The 20,564-nt window shown below is 38.0% G+C and overlaps 2 protein-coding genes across 2 annotated transcripts; both read right to left on the bottom strand.

Moving 5' to 3' along the window:
• Positions 1–680: 680 nt before the first annotated feature.
• On the bottom strand, positions 681–5,975 carry LOC145778152 (uncharacterized). The gene is made up of 2 exons (XM_082589580.1): positions 5,148–5,975; positions 681–2,151 (listed from the first exon to the last, which is right to left on the bottom strand). The coding sequence occupies exons 1-2, from the start codon at positions 5,816–5,818 to the stop codon at positions 1,407–1,409; spliced, it is 1,416 nt and encodes a 471-aa protein (XP_082445706.1). The 5' UTR covers positions 5,819–5,975; the 3' UTR covers positions 681–1,406.
• A 2,811-nt stretch (positions 5,976–8,786) lies between these two features.
• LOC145777984 (myosin regulatory light chain, smooth muscle-like) lies at positions 8,787–15,208 on the bottom strand. The gene is made up of 7 exons (XM_082589361.1): positions 15,067–15,208; positions 14,529–14,636; positions 13,914–13,989; positions 12,742–12,843; positions 11,364–11,442; positions 10,474–10,522; positions 8,787–9,473 (listed from the first exon to the last, which is right to left on the bottom strand). Exons 1-7 carry the CDS (start codon positions 15,067–15,069, stop codon positions 9,375–9,377), a joined length of 516 nt encoding a protein of 171 aa, XP_082445487.1. The 5' UTR covers positions 15,070–15,208; the 3' UTR covers positions 8,787–9,374.
• Positions 15,209–20,564: the final 5,356 nt, after the last annotated feature.

The following is a 20,564-nucleotide window of genomic DNA, read 5'->3' as shown; positions in this document are numbered from 1 at the left end:
TAAGAATCGTTATAAGTAGCAGGAAACCACGTTTCGATAGTATTGTGAAATCAAAGCCCACTCATCATATTTCTCACTAATACCAAACCTGTTTATTACAGCACACGCTTTGTTTTAGATTTACACAAATAATTGCATGTTTTTTGTGTTATACAAAAGGAAAAATGCACATCTTCAGCTCATTGTGGATCTCTAAGTTGTCAGATTTGGCGGTAATGGATCATGGCCAAAATTATTTGGCCATCCCTGCTCTAGACCATGTCTTGACCAACTCAAACTTGAGCGAATGTGTACGTAGGTGCAGCCAAATAGCCTCCAACGCTAAACAAACGTGATATGACGTCAACGGCAGATTGCCACGCGGATGGCCGACTTTGATCGTTAACTTCTCCACCGCTCACGCAGGCAGGAAGCCGACATGGTTACTGTTGGTTGTTGCATAGTTTTTTTTAAAAAATAATTTCGTTATTCACAAAATAGAAAATTAATAACAACTTTTTGTACGGACTTTCGTTTCGGCGTAAATTTTTTTCGTCTTATCGTCGTTTTAAATTATTATTGTTTGTTTAGTAAATTCGTTTTAGTTTGAAGCGGCATTTGTAATGCCTAGTTTCATTTTGTCTCACCCTAATAAAAATGTATTCAGCAAGTCTGATCCTTAGTAATTAGTAGGCTACCGATACATCAACATCTTCCGCACATAGCATAGCTCTTTCAAATCGAAAGGAGTGTTTGCTTGTGCCGTTGCAAAATTTGCAGTTTATTAACAAACAATAAACTCGATTGAAAGACAAAAAATAGCAACCACATGCACAGAACATTAGCTCATTGTAACTCCTCCATTATTCATTACAGAGTTGATTATTTTAATATCACTACTTTGCATCTATAGGTTTTTCAATGGCGTTAGTGACAAAATTAACCTAGCCAATCAGATTACCAGATGTCAGATGACCATCGTTACCAGTGCTTTTCCGTTTCAAAGATCAATGTGGTTTCAGTTTAATGGTCAAACAGTTTTGATGAAGATTTTTAAAACTAGGGAGATTTTTAGTAGGGAATGGTTGTTGTTAGAGAATGGTTGCTGTTAGAAAAGGGTTGTTTCAACTGCTTTCTATGTACGGTATTCATATCGTATAGCATTCTTTTGATATCTGTTCTTTTCTACAACTCTTCCAAGCATACGTTTGTTTCTTACTCGTTTTGCAATCTACCATGTCGAATGTAAACCTGCAAAACCACAAAAAGGTTCTTTCTTGTGAAATAACGTTTGACTTGAATATTGAAATGTTATAAACAATACCTAACAATACAGTCGTTAAATGAGAGAAACAAAATATTTGAAACAACGTTTTATTATAAATTCATAATTGCTTGGAAAATCATTTAATGTCAAATGATTAATCCTATGGCATCTTTGGGTACGGTCTTTGAATGAGTTGATTGACACTAAAATTAAATGGTCGTTGAAAGGAATACTGAGATGAACAATGAGGAAGAGTTTGAGAATTGCTTGCTATAGAAGGTGCAGATATTGAGAGGCTGTTTCCGACGTTGTAATGTCCAGCATAGTGTGACGACACAGCCTGGGATGACGTCATTGATGAGGGGTGGGCGACGTTGGTGGACAGATTTTGATAGCGACACATGTCTAACTGTGGCTGGGTGGTAGAGGGACGAAAGTCTGGGAGTATCGCTGCAGCAACAGCTTGTGTGATTGGACCTTCGCTCCGTGCGGAGTGTTGACTGACTTGGGCCTGGTAGGGTTGGTTTGATAAAAGGCTTTCCAACCTCGGAGCTTCACTATGACGGTTGCTTTGAGGGGCTGGCGAGGTCAGTGGCTCTTGGACATGGAAACCAGTCCCGGGTTGTTGTTGGAGCCCCATGTCAACAGAACTAGAACCGTCCTGTTCATGAATCGGAGAAGAGATGCTGCTGTGTCGTTGCTGAGGATGAAGTTGCTCTTCTCTCTGTGGCTCAATGTCCCTTCCGTATGGAGAAGTCGCTGTTTCATCTGTGAACTTGTGAGATAATGAAGATGCCGCGTATGAAGCTGCTGTCGAATAGCAATGAGGTATACGAGGAAGGTTGAAGTCTTCAGGCTTCTCGCCTTTGCTTTCCACAGACTGGTCTCGTCTCTTACGCCTTCTCCTGTAAAAGCAATGGTGATTTATTGCTCATCGAACCAAAAGTATCGCGAAACACAAACAAATTATTGTTCTCAAACACGATCATGTAGTTTTGGCTTCGTGGAAGAATTTTGAATTTATCGTAGTTTTTGACTTCAACTAAGTTAAGCCAACTTACAATTTAGGCCAACTTACAATTGTCAATGGCTACCCATAGTGTGACCATTTTTAGAATGTTTGTGTTGTGAGGTTTCGATAGACCAAATAAACCATTAGTTGTCAAATTATGAAGAATTTTATATTTAGCTGAGCCGTGTCAGCATCATTGGTCTTCCAAGCAAACTATTTAATGATTTTAATTCCTCCAAATTTGCCAGAGCTTTTTTTTACAAATTGCCACAGTTTAAATCAGGGTGTGGCTCGGTTGATGCAGCATTGATGTTACACACTAGTGAGATGGCTGGCTCAACAAACCTTCTGCTAGCTAGAGCGACGACAACAAAAATTCCAAATAAATAGAAACACCACAGTAGAGAAGTTGAAACTGCAAAGAAACTTGCATAGAGATTGAAAGGCGTTGCAATATACACATTATGTTGGCATGAGAAAAACTTTAAAGATAATTTTGTAAGCCAGGCATCCTTTAGTTTCGTGACCGACTTGGGCTCTTTAATTAATTAATTGTCAAGTGGCTTAACTGATAATCGAAAAAACAAAACAAAATCTCTAGTGGAGGTTTGTTCCATCAAAGATTCAAGCGTGAAAATAATTTACAAATATTTTTCATTGATTTGTTTTCAGATAACAGCGAGAAATCAAATGAACATAAATTTTCACTTTTTCTAAATCTTAATGCCATTTACGATTAAGGTCAAAGACGCCAAACACCGGACTTACACATTTTTACATGCAAAAATATCGAATCGCATCTAGCCCAAAAGGTTAGCAATTGGTAACCTGGTGTCATTGGTTGAAAAATTGGTAAAGGTCTCACATTCTTTTAGAGTTAGACAGAGTCAAGACTTTTATAGTAACAACTTTTCAAAAGACCGGGTACAGTAAACCTGGCTTTTGCAACAAACGATAAAGAATGGGACGACGAGGAATGTTTCCGTTAAGGGGCTTCATAAGTTGGCAAAGGAAATGTCAGTTGCCTAAGTTTGTCAAAGTTTTCAAAATTATCTCATAACAAAACATAGAGATAATTGATTTTGATTGACTCTGAAACAGTGAAATCTCATGAATTATGAATCAATAAAATTGCGACATGAGCCATGGTCCCTACCGCCCTGTGACGTCATCGTAAGAAAACTGCTGATAATGGGAAGGATATTATATTTCGAGGTCACGCTTGAGTGGATGCTGTCTAAGTTTAAAATCTTGAAAATCAAACACCATTCCCTCTCCCTTGCACGTTGGGTCAAAAGATAGCATCATGCATTGGTAACAACTGTACACTGTACAGTGACAAAAGTTTGAAAATAACGTTTCTTTGTTAAGCTTGCCAATCTCAAAAAAGTGTTTGTGTTTTTTATATGTTTGCAAACATAAAGTAAATCACTTATATTTCCTGCCAGTAAAAGCTAAATTAGGACAATTGAAGACACATTTTGTGCAACTTCACATAAGAAGCAGCCTTTGGACACACAGTCTCATTCCAACCCTAGAGGCAGAAGAACAACTCCTGGCATGGCTAACCGGTGCTGCTTTGCACGATATTCAAATAGTTTTTTTTACAAGCCTTACTTTCAAAACATTCATGAGACGCCAACCGCAGGTGGTGAGTGATCAGCGAAAAAAAAAAGTGTACAAAAGCATTGCATGAGGGACTAGCTTGTTTCATTTCCTTGTATCGGTAAAGTAAATACTTTTGTAAAACAAAAACGTTCCACATATACATTGAGTTTGTTTGATGAGGCCAACGCCATTTCCACATGTGTTGATATAAAAAACTCTTAAGGTTTAATTTGGAAACTAATTTTTCCGTACAAAATCGCTTATTTGATCCAAGATCACTTGATAATGCAAAACCGGTGCGGTGTAGTTGGAGTTAGGTGGTAGCACAGTGTCGATCGTGCTATATGCCCTCCATGACAAACAATCGTTTTGATTCCAACTAATTAATGTCACTTGAATATATTCTTTTGCTTCTTTCTATATTAGCATTTTGCCAATTGATTTTATCTCGCAGTAAACTTTCAACCTCGTTGCTATGGCAATTAGACGTGTTTCGTAGATACAAACCATAATCCTCTTATCGAGAATCATGAACTGCTTCATTGTTTATCATCAACTTATCAGATGATCACCTGTTTACCTTCGCATCGCGATGGAATGCCACCGTGTGACGTCACTATAGCTTAGTGTTATGAAAATTAATTGTTATCGGGAGCAAACCTTTGGAAGTCGCTTTGCTCATGAAAACAAAATCTACAACGTCACACTGGAATACTGAGTGACGACATAATATTCACTCGTAGCGTCGCAGCGCGAGTAGGCCAGACGCAAAATGGCGGACCTTGATTCTATGATAAGTTTATAAAATGACGTTGTTTTGTGAGCTCTAATGCTTGTTTCAATCTTCGAATGGGAAGATCGAGACCCTGGAACGTTTGAACCGCAGAAATATTGAAACAAACTTTTTTTCAACTGATTCGAAGAACAACAGCAGATAATGAGACAAGTCCATCTCATCAATATTTAATGCCGAAGAGAGAAGTCAAAAGGCGATTTACTCATATTATGTGAACATTTGTTGTTACATCAAGAAGCAAAAATGTTTGGGTATATCTTAATCATTGATTTTAAGTAATCGCGATTTTTATTACGGATAAAATTAGCTTATATCACTTTTTGTTTCATTAAAGTGTGGTCATCTGATTTTTTCAAACATTATCTTTGAACAACGAACAAAATACATGACTTAAAAAGGTTTAAAAATATTTAAAAGCAGACTATTGGTTTTATTTTCAACATTTTAAAAGTTTGTCAATCAAAGTCAAATTAATAAAAAATTACCTGAAATTTCCGTTGTCAAACATCTTCTCACAGTTTGGGTCAAGCGCCCAGTAATTTCCCTTCCCTGGGTCGTCTTCATCTCTAGCCACCTTCTTGAAGCAATCGTTCAACGAGAGATTATGTCGGATTGAATTCTGCCAACCAGCTCGGCTCTTCTTGTAGAACGGAAAGTTTTCAGCCACGTACATGTAGATGCCAGCCAACGTTAGTTTCTTCTCTTTTGAGTTTTGGATCGCCATCGCTATGAGAGCTGAGTATGAATAAGGAGGACGCACCATCTTGAAGAGCTCCGTTTGACTGGATAGGGAAAGCCATGGAAAGTCTGCTCCAAATCCCGCCGGATGAGGGTTGGGAGGATGATGCGAAAACAGTTGCCGTTGGCCCGCTACAGCGGCCGCATGGTGGGAGTGGGGCGAAGGGTAGCCTTGCATATATGAGGAATTATAAGGGTTGCTAGCAGCCGCCGCCCATAAGTAATGATTGGCTGCCGCACCGCCCGGGTATTCCATTCCGTAGTGGCCGGGATGGGAAGCTCTCGTCCCCGCCATCTGAATGTTGCCCGGCTGATAAAAGTTTTCGTACATGGAGGGAACTTCCATAAATTCCTGAGCAGTTGGAGCATGGTTTGGAGGAAATGCGCTGTTCATTATGGAGCGGTCAATCAAAACCATCTTTTTATGAGAAAAAAACTTAAAACTAAAAACGTTTTTCAGCAAACAAAACCTGCATGCACCTAGCACCTGTCATTAACCAAAACGTTAAACTTAGCTTTCAATGATGTTTAGAAAATTTGTATAAACTGATATCTTGAAATTATCTGCTGTTACAACGGGATTTTCAGACGCACTTGTTCCCACTCGCTTGCTTGACTGGCCAGTGCGAATGATCGGCCAACCCCAAAAGCTTTTTTATAAATTCTCTCTTTCTCGCGCTGCGTTCGCTACCAGTGCGAGCGAGACATCTTTTCTCATGAACGCCGTAGCGAGTCAGCGCATTCGTTGCCTTTTGTCACAATCATCACCAGAAGAACGTTTTATCAATGTACCTCTGTATTTGGTTGCGTTGAATTATATCGATGTGGGTTTACCATGTTGTAGGAAATTCAAGCAATAGCTGTGGGAGATAAATTAAGTCTATCATTCAAAGACATTTGTATTTTGCAGATATATTTGACGCTGTCAATAAATTCCAATTGCTTTTACGAAGCATTCCTTTATTCGTTTTAGTTAGTTTTCGCTGTATTCTTGCATTCTGTTGTTGATTTATTGTGATGTCTAAGCATGTGCTACAATAAGAAAATGAAGAAGTGACCTCCAATTATGTCGCTGATGCTCATCGATGCCGAGCTGTGGCGTATTCGAAAACATGCTTGGAAAGAGCAATCGTTTGGCGCAAAGGATTCTTCGCTGAAACTATGGAATTGTTTCAAATGGATCTAATTCAGCAAAAATTTATTTCTGTTCATTGATGTTCAAATAAACCTGCTTACTGAAACTGCGGCGGGCACTTAAGTTACTTCGGTTTTACAATTTGTGGAAACGCACCTTGAGCCGGCTCTATCTTTAAGAGGCGAAGACAAAAGACAGGTTTACTTTCCATGAATTACATTCATTGCACTAAATGTAAAATTACTTTTAATACAACTCAAGCGCGCCAGCATGCGGCAGAAGATCGGAAAGTCTGTTGGGCTGGTTGCAATCTGATGTGTAAGCGAGAAGTTAAAACTACGATGATTCAGCTCTTCATTCAGCTTTTTGATTGCAGCTCTTCATTCAGCATCACTGAACTGATAATAATTATAATTGTGTTATTAATAAATATAATGAGAAAGTAGTTTAGAAGCTCTGAGTAGGAATACAAAACTCAGCGAAACCCAAAGTGTGACAGCAGCGTTCGCAACAAGGACGCCAAGTGAGGGGTAAATAGTTAAAATCGTTGAAAAGCTGCTGTTCTGCGCCAAATAAAATTGGTTTGAAGAAATCTGAAATAGACCGTACGAGTATTTGTAATTTGTAGGCCGCTGCAGCAAATGGAGTGTTTTGACTGGAAGCAGTGCCGGATTTACCATTAGACTGGAAAGGCTGAAGCCCAGGGATTCAAGATTTAAGGGCTCACAGTTTAAGTTGTAGCCCCCTACGTACGATATATTTAAAAACGTTTAAATAAAATCTAAAAACAATAAAAACTATTAATACTACAAAAATTGCTCAATGCTGAGCAAAAAAGCAAAGCAAAGCGAATTAAATCAAATATAGTTTTTACAATCTGAATCCTTAACAGCCTGTTTCACCTTTAACGGATCATCAGAAAGGTCTTATTCAAATAGAATTCTATTTGAATTTGAATGAACCCTTCTGATGATCCGTGTAGGTGAAACAGGCTGTTAAGGATTCAGATAGTAATAACTATAAATAAAATCGATGTGTTTGTAAAACTTTCACTTGGTAAGAACGTGAAATTTCCGACGGTCACTTTTAATAAAGTTATTGATGAACACGCCGTAATGCAAATAAAATTTTGGGGTGTTTGTTTTTTACTTGAAAGAAATATGACACAGCTTAAACGTTACATTTTTAACTGTTAATTTGCAACATGGCTTAACCGTTAGTAGTTATGACTGTTTTTCTGTTTTCCCCACGCAATCTGGCCGCCATTGAAAAACAAGGATGAAATGATGTAGAATGTCATCTGCTTCACTATTCTAATCATCTTCGGGTTTTTGAATAGAAAAAATGTTTTTGAAAAAAATCTAATTTGACAAAGACCCCACCAAATAAAGTTTTCGTGTAGTTTTTTTTTTATATATAAAACCGTTGCAAATCGCACCCGTGCAATATACAGCGGTGGCTAGATCTGTTTCATGCCCAAGCGCGTATCGTGAAAACTAGTTTTAAAGAGCCACAATACAAACAATCAGATAAACCAACATTAGTAAACTCTTTCTCCTTTTCTGTATGAAAAGTTATATTTTCATGATTTTCTCTGTTTAGCCTACTAAGTTTCGACAGCGATGTTTCTTTTGGTACTTTCCTACAGTTTCTAGATGAGTTTCATTTGCTGCAAAAACTGTGATTATTTTGCTACAAGGTTTTAATCTATCGAAGTGTACGTGGATAGTTTATAATTGTCAATTGATCGGCGTCTGGTGTAAAAAAACAAAAACTTTTCAGACTTTGTTATGACTATAGTAGCCTGGACACGCTTTAAAAAAAATTATCCTACCAACCTCCCCGCTTCGAAATGTAATCTTGTACTCTCTGCTTCCAATCCCGGCGTCGGTTTTGTCAATCTAGATACCGCTTTAAACTTTGTGATTGTTTTGCTTTTTTGAAGGGATGTCCTCCCTAAGATAAAAATCTAAAACGTTTCTTAATTTTAATGTAGATGATCTGATGTTTATTTGAATACCACAGTTGAATACCCCCAACAGCTGATCTCAATACTTCCTGGTGATGTTGATGCGAACTTCAAGAGTTCCTCTTTTAAACCATTCCATCAATCCTCAAAGAGTTGATGGACCACCAGCTATGAAGCACACCTAACACGACTTGATGGGACTCGTGGAAACAAATATTTGACAAGATGACAAAGGCGCAATGTCAAGATTGAAACTGTCGCGTCATGTACCGACCATTGAGCTCACAATTGCTTTAAAATTTATTCGACGAAATCCTGGTTGAAGTAGTGTTCGATAACGAACCAATCTTTGTGAAGGTAGACAAATTGCCGAACTGCGGCTTTGTGTCCCCTTACTCTGCTGTTGAGTTAAACTGTTGAGTTAAACTCATCTGGACACTTATGGATGAAAACATCACAATTTTTAAAAAAGCCCAGACAAATTTCAAATTATGAAATAAACTTGAGTCATTCCAGCGTTCTTGTTCTTATCAAATATTTCATTGGTGTAACATTCAAAATGGTTGATTTTGTTTGCAAGCTTCATATGATGTGACAATCGTTTGCAACAATCCTTAGCTGAACCGTTCCAATTCAAACAATACACAATCGTGTAGCCAAAATCGACGCATCGCTTCATCACGTACATTTTTATAAAACAAACATGACGCAAAATGTTGCTGCGTTTATGAGTGATCGAACAAAACCGAATAGAAATGGCGACACAATTCAAACAGACAAAGTAGGCTGTTGTAACATTGATGAGCATCAGTGCTAGTCGCCCTAGTTTCCCTGTAGCATCCAGAAAGTCTCTAAGATTGAATTGGCAATCTATTCCTCCTCTTGACCGTGGGTTACGATGTAGCAGAGAGACTTGTAGTCCAAGTTTCCGCCTGCATCAATAGGCGCGATATCAAACATCTGGTTCAGCTGCAGAATAAAAATTTACCTAATTAACTCCAAAATTTTTATCTTGAGCTTGCTAGATTATGAGCTTATTTGATTTAAATATTATTAACATATATATTTGATAGAGCTTTGATAGAGAAATATATATTTGATATATATTTGACTTAACTATAGACTTATATATTATTAAAATATACAAAATTAGTTTTTTAACACTATATCTGAACAATAAATATGGTTGAAGGTGCAATAGAAGTGAAAAATGTTAAACAACAAAGCTTTTGGAAATTGACATCCTCCCGACCCAAAACAGTTTTTTAGCATAAATGAAGCCATTTGAAGGTGTGAATATATTGTGAAAGTTAATGTGTATAATATAATGGAAATATTAAGATTATTGCTGCAATCAGCAACGTTGGCAGTGGAGACTAGGGAGTTCTTCTAACGGTGCTAGTTGCCCCGGTTTACTGGTCTTCAATATTTTTTGTCGAATTGCTTCTGTGCAAATGATCTGACTATCAACCTAAGTTGAATGCAATTCATTACACATTTTCATACTTTTTGTTGTTGTATTGTAATTGCAATTTCAAAAAATTCTGGTCCAAATCATATTGCCAACATTTTCATGATATCAGTGAGTTTGTTGAGCCGCTAGTTGAGATTCAAAAGGGACTTCTACGTTGTCAGCTAATCTTTGTCAAATGCAATTGTACTTGTTTTTGAAAATATCAAAAAGTAAAAAATCATCGATGAACGTAAATATTGAAACATTAATTTCCGTAATTGAAACGTCTGGTAGGCTACTTAGTTACGTTTGAAAGTCATTGCATTGTAAGTGAAAACTTTGGTGGTGTAATTGTAATGCAATTGAACTGAAAAGTATGTAATTGATCCAACTCTCAATTGATCCATATATCCCACTGATTGATCCAACCAACTCTGCTATCAATTATGTGAGTCATGCAACTTATGCTTCTAAAAGTCTATGGGTGTATGAAAGGAATGATGAACAAACGGTCACCTCGCTCCTGTCGAATCGGTCCGCTTGCGTTGTCAGAATCTCAGCCAATCTAAACAGAATAAACAACATTAGCAGCAAACCGTTCCTTTAACAACAAATTCAATCAAAATATGTTGAAGGAAAAGTACAAAAGTTAAGAAGTTAAACCCTTCAGCGAGTGACAATCCTGTTAGAAAGGATTTGTTGTCAGGAAGCACTTTAGAGTTAACAGATTTTATATATATATATTTTTTTACTTAAAACAATGAAAACTATTTAATACTACAAAAAGTGCTCAATGCCAAGCAAAAAGGCAAAGCAGAGCGAATTAAATCAAATATAGTTATTACTATCTGAAGCCTTTACAAATTGTTTCACCTAACGGATCATCAGAAGGTCTGAAAAAACATGCAAACAGTAAAGAATCGATAATTCTGAAACGATATTAAATATTACAACTGTAATTTAATCTGCCAAAAAAAATCTCTAAACCTGTACTTCCTGAGAAGATATTAAATATTATTATTAAATATTATGTAATATTTAATATCTTCTCAGGAAGTACAGGTTTAGAGTTTTTTTTGGCAGATTAAATTACAGTTGTAATATTTAATATCGTTTCAGAATTATCGATTCTTTACTGTTTGCATGTTTTTTCAGACCTTCTGATGATCCGTTAGGTGAAACAATTTGTAAAGGCTTCAGATAGTAATAACTATATTTGATTTATTTTTTTACTTGAATATAATAGTTTGATACACAGATAAGTTCTTTTGTATCACCAAAGAAACACAAGCAGGCCTACTGCTTGTACAAATCATATAGCCTATCCTGCTAAAGTGCATTTGTTTTTAACCAAAAACGAAACCGCAAATGCTTGTATCTACGCTAGTTGATAAAAATAGACTTACAGATTTTTATTCAAGACTCCTTTGTCATCTGAGTCAAGTAGCTTAAACGCGGCTAGGATGGTTTCTTCGGGATCAGTGCCTGGTACATAATAAGAGGCCTGATTAGATTGAGCAATATTCAGTAAATTATACGCAGTCTTGGATGAAATTCATCTATTTGGATTTCTTTACTGAGATGGATCCAAACCTGACTTTCTGATTATGTTTCTTGTAAACTTACACATTGATCTAGCCCAGTGGTCGGCAACCTGCGGCTCCGGAGCCGCAAGCGGCTTTTTAGCTAAATGAAGCGGCACCCTCCAGATTTGACATGATTTGGTATAGCCTATGCGTTCGATGGTGATAATGAAACGAAAAAACGGCATCAAAACGTTGTTTACTAGTTGTACAAGATGATGCAGCAATGAGCCAACTCTGATCGAGTGATACTCTGTCAGAAAATAATATACTTTTTTTTACAATTTTTGTTGTTCAAGTTTTGACTTTATCAGGTCAGTTTACAGCTTTTGGCGTGAACAGCATGCCCTTTTTTATCAGTAGCCATGCACAAATAGAAAAGTTTTAGACAAAAAAAGAGATGTTACTCAACATGGACAATTGGACAAATAGCCTATGTGGGGAAAAATCCCAAAATAAATGATTTCAAAAGGCACTGCCAGAACAGTCATAGAGCACTAATTTTGCTGCACGTTATCCCCTTTTGGAGATTAGATAAAGTAGGCAGTATTGGAACTTATGCAAAGATCGGAGCAGAGTAAGGAAGCTTTCAATAAATGGAAAACAGCCCAATGCCACACCAATGCTGCTAGTTTTGTGGCAGCTCAATAGATTGTAAGCGAGGACAGCCGTAGTCTACACAGATAGAGATGACGGCATAAAAAAGAATTGTTCGGTAGCAAAGAAACTGTGGTCTGATCTACTTGAAACACATATATTACGTTTTGTGGCTCTCAGCTGGTCATTTCCGCCAAAATATGAAACAGAATCGCTCTTTTGTTAAAAAAGGTTGCCGACCACTGATCTAGCCTATTCACACGCTTCGTTAGCTCAGTGGTTAAGCGCCCTACTCGATCACCCAGCGCTGGTTCAACTCGGGGTGTGCGCTTGAGCAACACATTTCAGGACTGCTCACTATTTAGCGGCACCTAATGAATGGAATAATTCCCGGCAACAACATTTAATCGGAAACTTCACTCTGTCAGTCTTGGTAACCGGCCCTGTGTCAAGAGCCTCTACAAGTCTACAAGTATGCGAAACTACCGGGAATAACCTTTGTCAGTCCGAGGATAAAGATTCAAAAGCAAACACAGTCCGAAACTGTTTTTGTTAATGATGAAGTGTTAACCCGAATAAGAAGTTACAATAGATTTTTTCTTACCTGATATTTTGTCTCCAAACATTCCTAAAAAGACTTGAAAATTGACTGGTCCTTTTCCCTCAGCGAGCATAGCTGCGATTTGCTCTTCAGACAACACTCGACCTTTGAATAACATGATTTAAGACAGTTAACATTATTTGCTTATGACAAGATACATTTTGTTTAGTTATAATGCCACAGTACGATCTGTCTCATTACAGCAACAGCAGCGAGAGTGGTTAGGACAAGTAAGCTCCCACACCCACGCAAAAACTGACGAAAAGATGCGAAGAAACATTCAATTGCTCAACTACACAAAGTTATAGATTGATTTTCGCGTGTAGCGGCATGAGCGTTGTTTATTTCACAAGGGTAGACACAAACTATATGTTTCAGCCTGATGCACCGATAGCCTGATGCTCAACACACAGCAATCGCGGCAGCAGCCTCAACAAGCAGAAAAGAACCTTATAAAACAAAGACATTGTGACTCCAACGCCACTCGTCATTACACCAGCTCAGTGGCCGAGTGGTTATCGCCTTCGGCTCTGGAGCATGTAGATCTTAAAGATCAATTCCAGATCGGTCATACCAAAGACTTTAAAATGGTAGGCCTATACCATACCAACTGTGTTGTTTCTTGCATAACGCACTGAGGATAAATGGGTTAATAATGTGTATGACATCGTGCCCTGTCGCTAAAAGACCTCAGCAGTTGTAGAGTGACAATAAATAAACCATAACATTATCATTATTCGTCATAGCATATAACTAGGGAACAGTGTTCAGAAAGCTAGTGCAATTTGCTATTACCACAGCCAACCCACAGCATCAGGCTAAAACAGATCGTTTGTATCTATACTTGTGAAATACACAAAGTTAATTTGTCTTGGAGGCACATAGCAGTCATTTCCAACCCGGGGTTCGGGCACTCCTGCGAATGTGAAACGTTTTATTGCATTGATTTAAGGTATTTAAATTCCAGCAGTAAAATTCATACAAAGGTAAATTTTCCAAAAAGGATCTGTGACAAAAAAGTAAAAAATTGATGATCTTTCAAAATTGTCTATTTCGATCCGTTCCCACGATAAAAGTTAAAGTTAAATACATTTCTTGTGGACTTTGATGTGAAAACATGGTACACTCGTGTTTGTTCTTCATTTATGCAATACGAAAGTATGGATCCAACCAACCTAGGGATGCATAAGTGTCTTTAAGATCTTCCTTGTCGATGAATCCATCTCGATTTGCGTCAATCATAGTAAATGCCTGTAATAAAATCCAATTTATAACTCTGAGAAATAACCGTTTTATAACTTTGAACGTGCAAATAAATTTAAATGTAATTTAAGTTATTGACAGTATTCTGTAAGCACTTTACATATTTTCTGTCAAAGTTAGTATTTCAATGGTGGGCTACTGTAGTACTTAGATTTCGACACAAAATTTCGACACCCTATAGTTTTCGGGTTTAAATACCGTGGTTCCGTGTAATTCAAAACTGCAAGTATCTAGGTTTTGGGAACACTTTGATTGAAAACATTATCTATCTAGAACACAAACTGACTCAATATTCAGAAATTAAATATTTTTCCGTTACACTTTTAAATTTTTTAAGAAGATACATGTTTTTTTAACAGTAATTTGAGCGATTGGTGTCGTTTCATGAAGCTGCCGTGTTATTATCAAGGTTTATTATGATCAACACATCCAGCGTCTGTTAGCAGGATCCTTCTCTTTCAGGTTCAAGTTTACTAATTTTCATTTCTGAATGTAATCACTTCAACAACTCATGTTCTCCACACCACCTCCTTAAACTCTTGTATCTGGGATTGGTCGAACATAGAGAAGACATTGGAAGTTGCTCTCTGTGATCTCTGCTTTGATCCTTCCTTCTTCTTGGTTTTCCTGCTTGCCTGAACAATTATCCAGATTTTACAACAAGATTTTAATTATATTATTTATCCCACGGCTGTCGCTTCTCTTCGAGATCACAGCCGCCCATTGAAAGGTGACCAGATTATTATTGTGTTTTTACACATTATGATTTACTTTACCACATTTCTGTGACTACAAATCAAATAACATGAAACAAACCACGGATAAAATAGCAAACGTGATCATGAATGTCACTTTACCGCCTGCCTCAAGCTTTAGCGTCTTATGCAACATAATTACTTTTTGTTATGACACAAGACTGCTGTTCACCAGTTGGCTATGCCATTTCTTTAAAAACTGCCAAGTACTGTAATGTTGCAGATTGCTACAAGTTTATTTAATCATTTTTTGCTATGAAACTATTGTTAACGTGATATTCAACAGAATCTTAACTACAAAATTTCTTACCATATTGCTGATAATAAGTTTTGATTTGGTGAAAAGAAGCTCTGCTATGACGACAAAATTAATGTATTGCAACGCCTGGCCCGATTCTGACAAGTGAAGTGAAGCCAGCTACCGCTTACAAGAGGATTCTTAAATTAGAGAACTGTCCTGAGAGAGTTGAGTGAGAATCCTTTTATGGAGAGGAAACGTTCAGCTGTTTCAATGCGCGGCTGCCGGTTTAAAAATCATCTACAGTCATAACTCACGCAAACGGCTCATTGCGCGGTTCGCTCGTGTGGGTGAACGTAGAATAAGTACGGCCATGTCACCAGAGATGGAGACCACTACCATTCTCTATCACAACTAAAACGATATCATATCGATGCAATCGCGCTCAGTTATTGATAGATAGAAAATAGGAATACTCTTGAGAAATGCGTTTCTTACGTCACTATCTGTTCTCTTGCAGCAGTCAAACTGAATACAAACTGTCCATGTAGGAATTGGAAATTTGTTGAAAGGTTGACATTGATAACAGTGTTGCCTAAAAGCAAAGTCACAGTTGAACGGGTTGGCATAAAAACTTTGTTATCTTTCCAATATCCTGGCAATTGATGGCCGAACACTATGGGACAAGGAACCATATGTAAAAAGATTTATTATCTGGATTTATGATTTATTTTAACACCAACGTACAAAATCTGAATTGACTACGAGTAAATTTTATTTATAGCATATCCGGAAACGCCGCGATTGCGTTTCACAGCAGCACAGTACCGAACCCGGAACGCTGAAACATCGCAACAGGAGCACCAGCACCGGAACGCTGCACAGAACCTAAAAATGTCAACAAGCAGTTATCCGCTGGAGGGGCATCTTTCCTACGAAATTTATACCTTTGGTATCTGTTCTTCAGTTGTACGAACTGGGGCTGCGACTCCTGCCTTTTCTCCCTTGGCCTTTTAGCTTCGGACTTTTTCTTGATGGCTGAAAAAAAAAACTATCACAGATTTTGGGCCAAACAAATTTTGATCGATGCAGAAATCTTAGAGCCAATATCATAAAATGCTTAAACTACCATCTTGTTTGTTCTATGGAAATGATAACGTTAAATAACGCAATATGAACATGCATTTTTTAATGTGTAAAATAGATCATCAGGAATTGTTGTCTTTTCGGTATTTTTGCATCATCAAATCTGACCCTCTTGAAAATATTTTGGACACCCCTGTTTTTGCCCATACTTTCGTTTGGTCTGTCTCGGTTTCAAATGCAAATTAGACTAAAATTCTGAAGTCCACAATTTGAAAGAAACAAAACAAGATTCGTAGAAATGGAGCTCTGCTGATCAACATAAACAAACCATGACAAAGAAGGAGGCGATCTTTTGTTCATAAAGCGAATCAACATAATGTTTCTGTCTATGAAGGCTTGAAGTTGGTTTTATAAAAATTAACGATTGAAAAGTTGCAATTTTCTTGACAAAATAACAGAATTGTAAGCAATAGTCTACAAGTCTTCACAAAAAAATAAATATGGGAAAAACACCGTTTTAATAAGAATACAACAACGCATGCATGGTGGCGGCTACCTTGCAATTTGTTCGAAGCTAATCGGTGTTCTATGCAGGCAGGTGTGTGAAGGAATCAATCATCTACGTTTCGTCGTTTTCCACAATCATTTAAAAAGACTTTTTTACATTCATCAGTGTGACGCAATAAAACCAACAATTTAAAAAAATGCGATGATTAGGCCTATTCAAATCACTCCACTGGTTGCAAACCTCTGGCGTCAGCTCAGGGTAGAGTGTGATGGGCTTGAGTCTGGATAGGCCAGGCTGCGATACCAGGTCTGGACAAAACAAAGATGTTAAAATGATATTGGTTACAAATAATAGTTGACTGAGGTGTCAGTATGATACAAAATTGAAAAGGTACAGTGCCGTAAAAACCGCAGCAGTTGGATAGCAACAGGAGTAAACCACAACACGCATATGTGACAACACAGCTTACTGGACTTCTCAAAACTGTTTTATAAATTCAGAGCTATGAGTGTCCACGAAGCAGTTTGTTTATCGAAACATTGGCATGAGTCGGACCGGGAATATGTATTTCGTCAATTGAATTTACAACACTAAACATGGCGAGGTTCTGACCAAGTCAAGTGCGTTAATCAGAAAGTTATTGTTGTACCACTTTGTTATCAAGTCGCTGAGGATTATTTTCGATATGTTTGTTGTTGCCACAAGAAGCCAAATAATAAAAATATCATTAACTAGCTACCAAAACACTTCTGGCAAATTTACATAGCAATTTTGTGTGGCTTGTACACTTTGCGTTACATGTAGGTTGATTGAAGCAGAGTTGACGGCAACAGCAAAGAACAAATTACCGTTCCAAGATTAACTTGCAGTGTCGTTTGTGTGTGTTGTGAACGCATAATAGCTCGCTGTTGGTTCATCAGTTCCAACTGTTTATCGGTAAATTGGCCTTCCAGTGTTTAGGGCAAACTAAAAGATTGAATAAAAAAGAGGATTTCATCTGAAAGAAATGTGCGAGAGAAGGTGTTTGTACATTTCTCTCAAAAGAATTGTTTTTCATGACCTAGCTTGTCAGGCAGCTTGCGACCAACGGAAGAATTTTCGAATAATTATGTGAAGACAAATGAAATATTTTCGGAGCTTTTCTTTTCTTGGTGCAATTTCATCCTTTTCATTATTTCATCACAACAGTTCATTGTCACCAAGTTTATACCCCAAACAGTAAGCTGGGTTGCTGTCTGGCGACGAGCAACAAGGATGGATTGGAAACATTTCAGGTCAATTGTTGACTGCTAGTTTGCATCTTCGGATATCAAAACGACGAAAACTTATTGGATTCAGCTATTCAACCAAGCAGCGCGATATCACGCGGGCGCCCGAGAAAAATCTGTATCGTTTTGCTGCCGCGGTGTCACCTTACAGCGATCAAACGCGATTTAGTCAATCCACTTATCAAAGACAATGACGACTCGCGAAGGAACAATGTCCGGCTCGTGTTTATGGGGTAAACACTCCCTAGCGTTCCCGAACCTCATCCCAGGTTGCCAGCGTGAGATCCTAACCCTGGTTTCGGCTTTCCAAAGCGCGCTAATCCATAAAATCAAAGCAAACCGCACTTATCCTCAAAGAAGCCGCGACAAGAAAACTACATGTACTGTGAGGTAGATAATAAAGGATCAAACGGTCTAACTAGTAACTATTACCTCATAATTATAAATTGAAAAAAACCCTAATTGATGATGCTCTGCATTCTACTCTAGAGGCTTTGATCTGATTGTTACGTCACCAAAGTCATTTGCTTTCTATCTTATCAATGCAGAAAGTTGTAATGCCCTCCAGCCTCCAAATAAAATAAAAAGCTGATATCAAAAGGAAGATGTTATTTAAAAGTTCTTTTGCAAATGCTAATTAGGAGCGAGTTAGCTGTCCTCTGCACCCCCGACCGGACAATGCCACGGCTGTTTAGGGGTCGTTTTCGGCGAGTCTTCTACAAGTCAGCAGTTGTAAACTGAGCAGGCAACATTTCAGCAAGTGGCTAAAGTTGGTAAATGATGAAACTGAAAAAGTAACAACTGACTACTGAGCAAGCCTTGACTTGGAATTTCACCAAAATGATTTTGACAAACGATGACCAAGCAAGTTCGACATGAGCACGTAAATCTCATTTGCTGACTTGGCAGTAGCTGAAATGTAATTGCTGAGTAAAAGCACTTGATTGATTGATTGAATGTTTATCCTCGGACTGGGAAAGCTTCTTGCAGAGTTTATTCCTGGTAGTTTCGCATACTTGTAGAGACTTTGAATCACTGACGCAGGGCCGGTCACCCAGATTGACAGAGCAAAGTTTCCAATTGTTGAAGTGTTTTTGCCGGGGAATTATTCCCTCCATTAGGTGCCGCTGAATGGAGAGCAGTCCTTAACGTGCGTTGCTCAAGCGCACGCCCCAAGAGTCGATCCAGCGCCGATTGATCTTGAAGCTTCTTTGTTTCAGAAGTCACGCGCTAACCAGCTGAGCTATCGGGACGGACTTCCTGAGTTTTCGCATGCTGAGTTGTCCGTCTACCGTTTTCGGCCACTCATTTTCAGTCTGTTCAACTATTTGAAAAGAATATGGCAATAGTGCTACAGAAGCAATATTCAATAGCTTACATACATAGGCGTAGCCAGGGGGGGGGGGCGAAAGGGGCCATGGTCCCCCCAAATTTTCAAAGTTTGGATTCCGAAGTTGAGCCCTTTGTTGAAAATATAATAAAATTTGTATAAATTTATATCGTTTTCCAAGACATCTGGCTATTAACACCTCCCAGGACTTGTTTTAGACACACAGAAAGACACCAATAAATTTTGCAAGGCGTAAATCGCGCAAAGTTTACGCGATTTACGCTTCTTTTAACTAATCTGTGGAAGCAATTTCAGAATCGCTTACTCTGTTGGGTTTTTGTGTGGTTTATGAGTAGCTGAGTTTTTGGTGTTCTCTAATTTTAGCCGCAGTTTTTGCCCGTTTGTGTGTAATAGCTACCTTTAATAAGTTAATAGCTGTTTATCTGCTAATATATTTCATACAAATATTACCCTAAAAGTGTTTCCAGAAAGCGCTATAATCCAATATTTGAGTGTAATTTTGCGAAAATTTTCCGGGGAAGCATGCCTCCGGACCCCCCTAGAATACGCGTGCCTTCGGCACGCTCTAACCCCCCACCACTTTTATTGGTTCCCTTGCTCGACCCATCAGGATACGCCACTGCACATCAGGTGGCGATGTCTTTAATCAAACACTTTGTCGTTCTCTTCAATTCATCAAATATTTGGCCCTCCCAAAAAAATTTTCTGGTTACGCCACTGCTTACATACCGTGCAAGGCCGTGTATACCGCTTTGAAAAGATGGACATGAAACTCACTGATTGTGCCTGAGTAACGTATTATCGTATGACTTTCCACCCAAAGCATGGCTGTTGAGTATGAAAAATTTTGGCGTGTTCAATTGCAGAAGTACCTCTTATATTTTTTTACACTTGACTTCATAATTCTTTGAGTGGTTATTCGTTACGAAGTCAAAGACAGTACCAAAAACCAGAAATACTGTAATACAAAGGGCCTTCTGTTATGTCATAATAGGCTACTTCACTGGAGTCAAGTAAACGTGGCAGCGCTTGTACATCACCTAGCGGAAATATTCATAAAAATTTACTTATAGCAAATAGAACAGTTGGTTGCAATTCAAAACAACACAGTGAGTTCATTCTTAATACTATTTAGTTAAAAAATGGAGTCAGGTTGTTTCCTCTAACAAAATATAAACAAACGCTATATAAATTCTCGGTGGCCCAACAACTGGTGCAGTCAATGGGCTACCTAGTGATCATGTAAACAACCAGAGACTGGCAAGATATTCAGTTTTAGTAATCTTGAAGATCACTTTCTAGATTACTTTTGAGCATGTTTTTTGAACAAATGCCGTTTTTGATCAATGAAGCTGCA

Source organism: Aplidium turbinatum, chromosome 10, assembly GCF_918807975.1.
Source record: "Aplidium turbinatum chromosome 10, kaAplTurb1.1, whole genome shotgun sequence".
Lineage (NCBI taxonomy): Eukaryota > Metazoa > Chordata > Ascidiacea > Aplousobranchia > Polyclinidae > Aplidium > Aplidium turbinatum.
The sequence above is the reverse complement of the archived record's forward strand: the minus strand, read 5'-3'. Positions and strand labels throughout refer to the sequence as shown.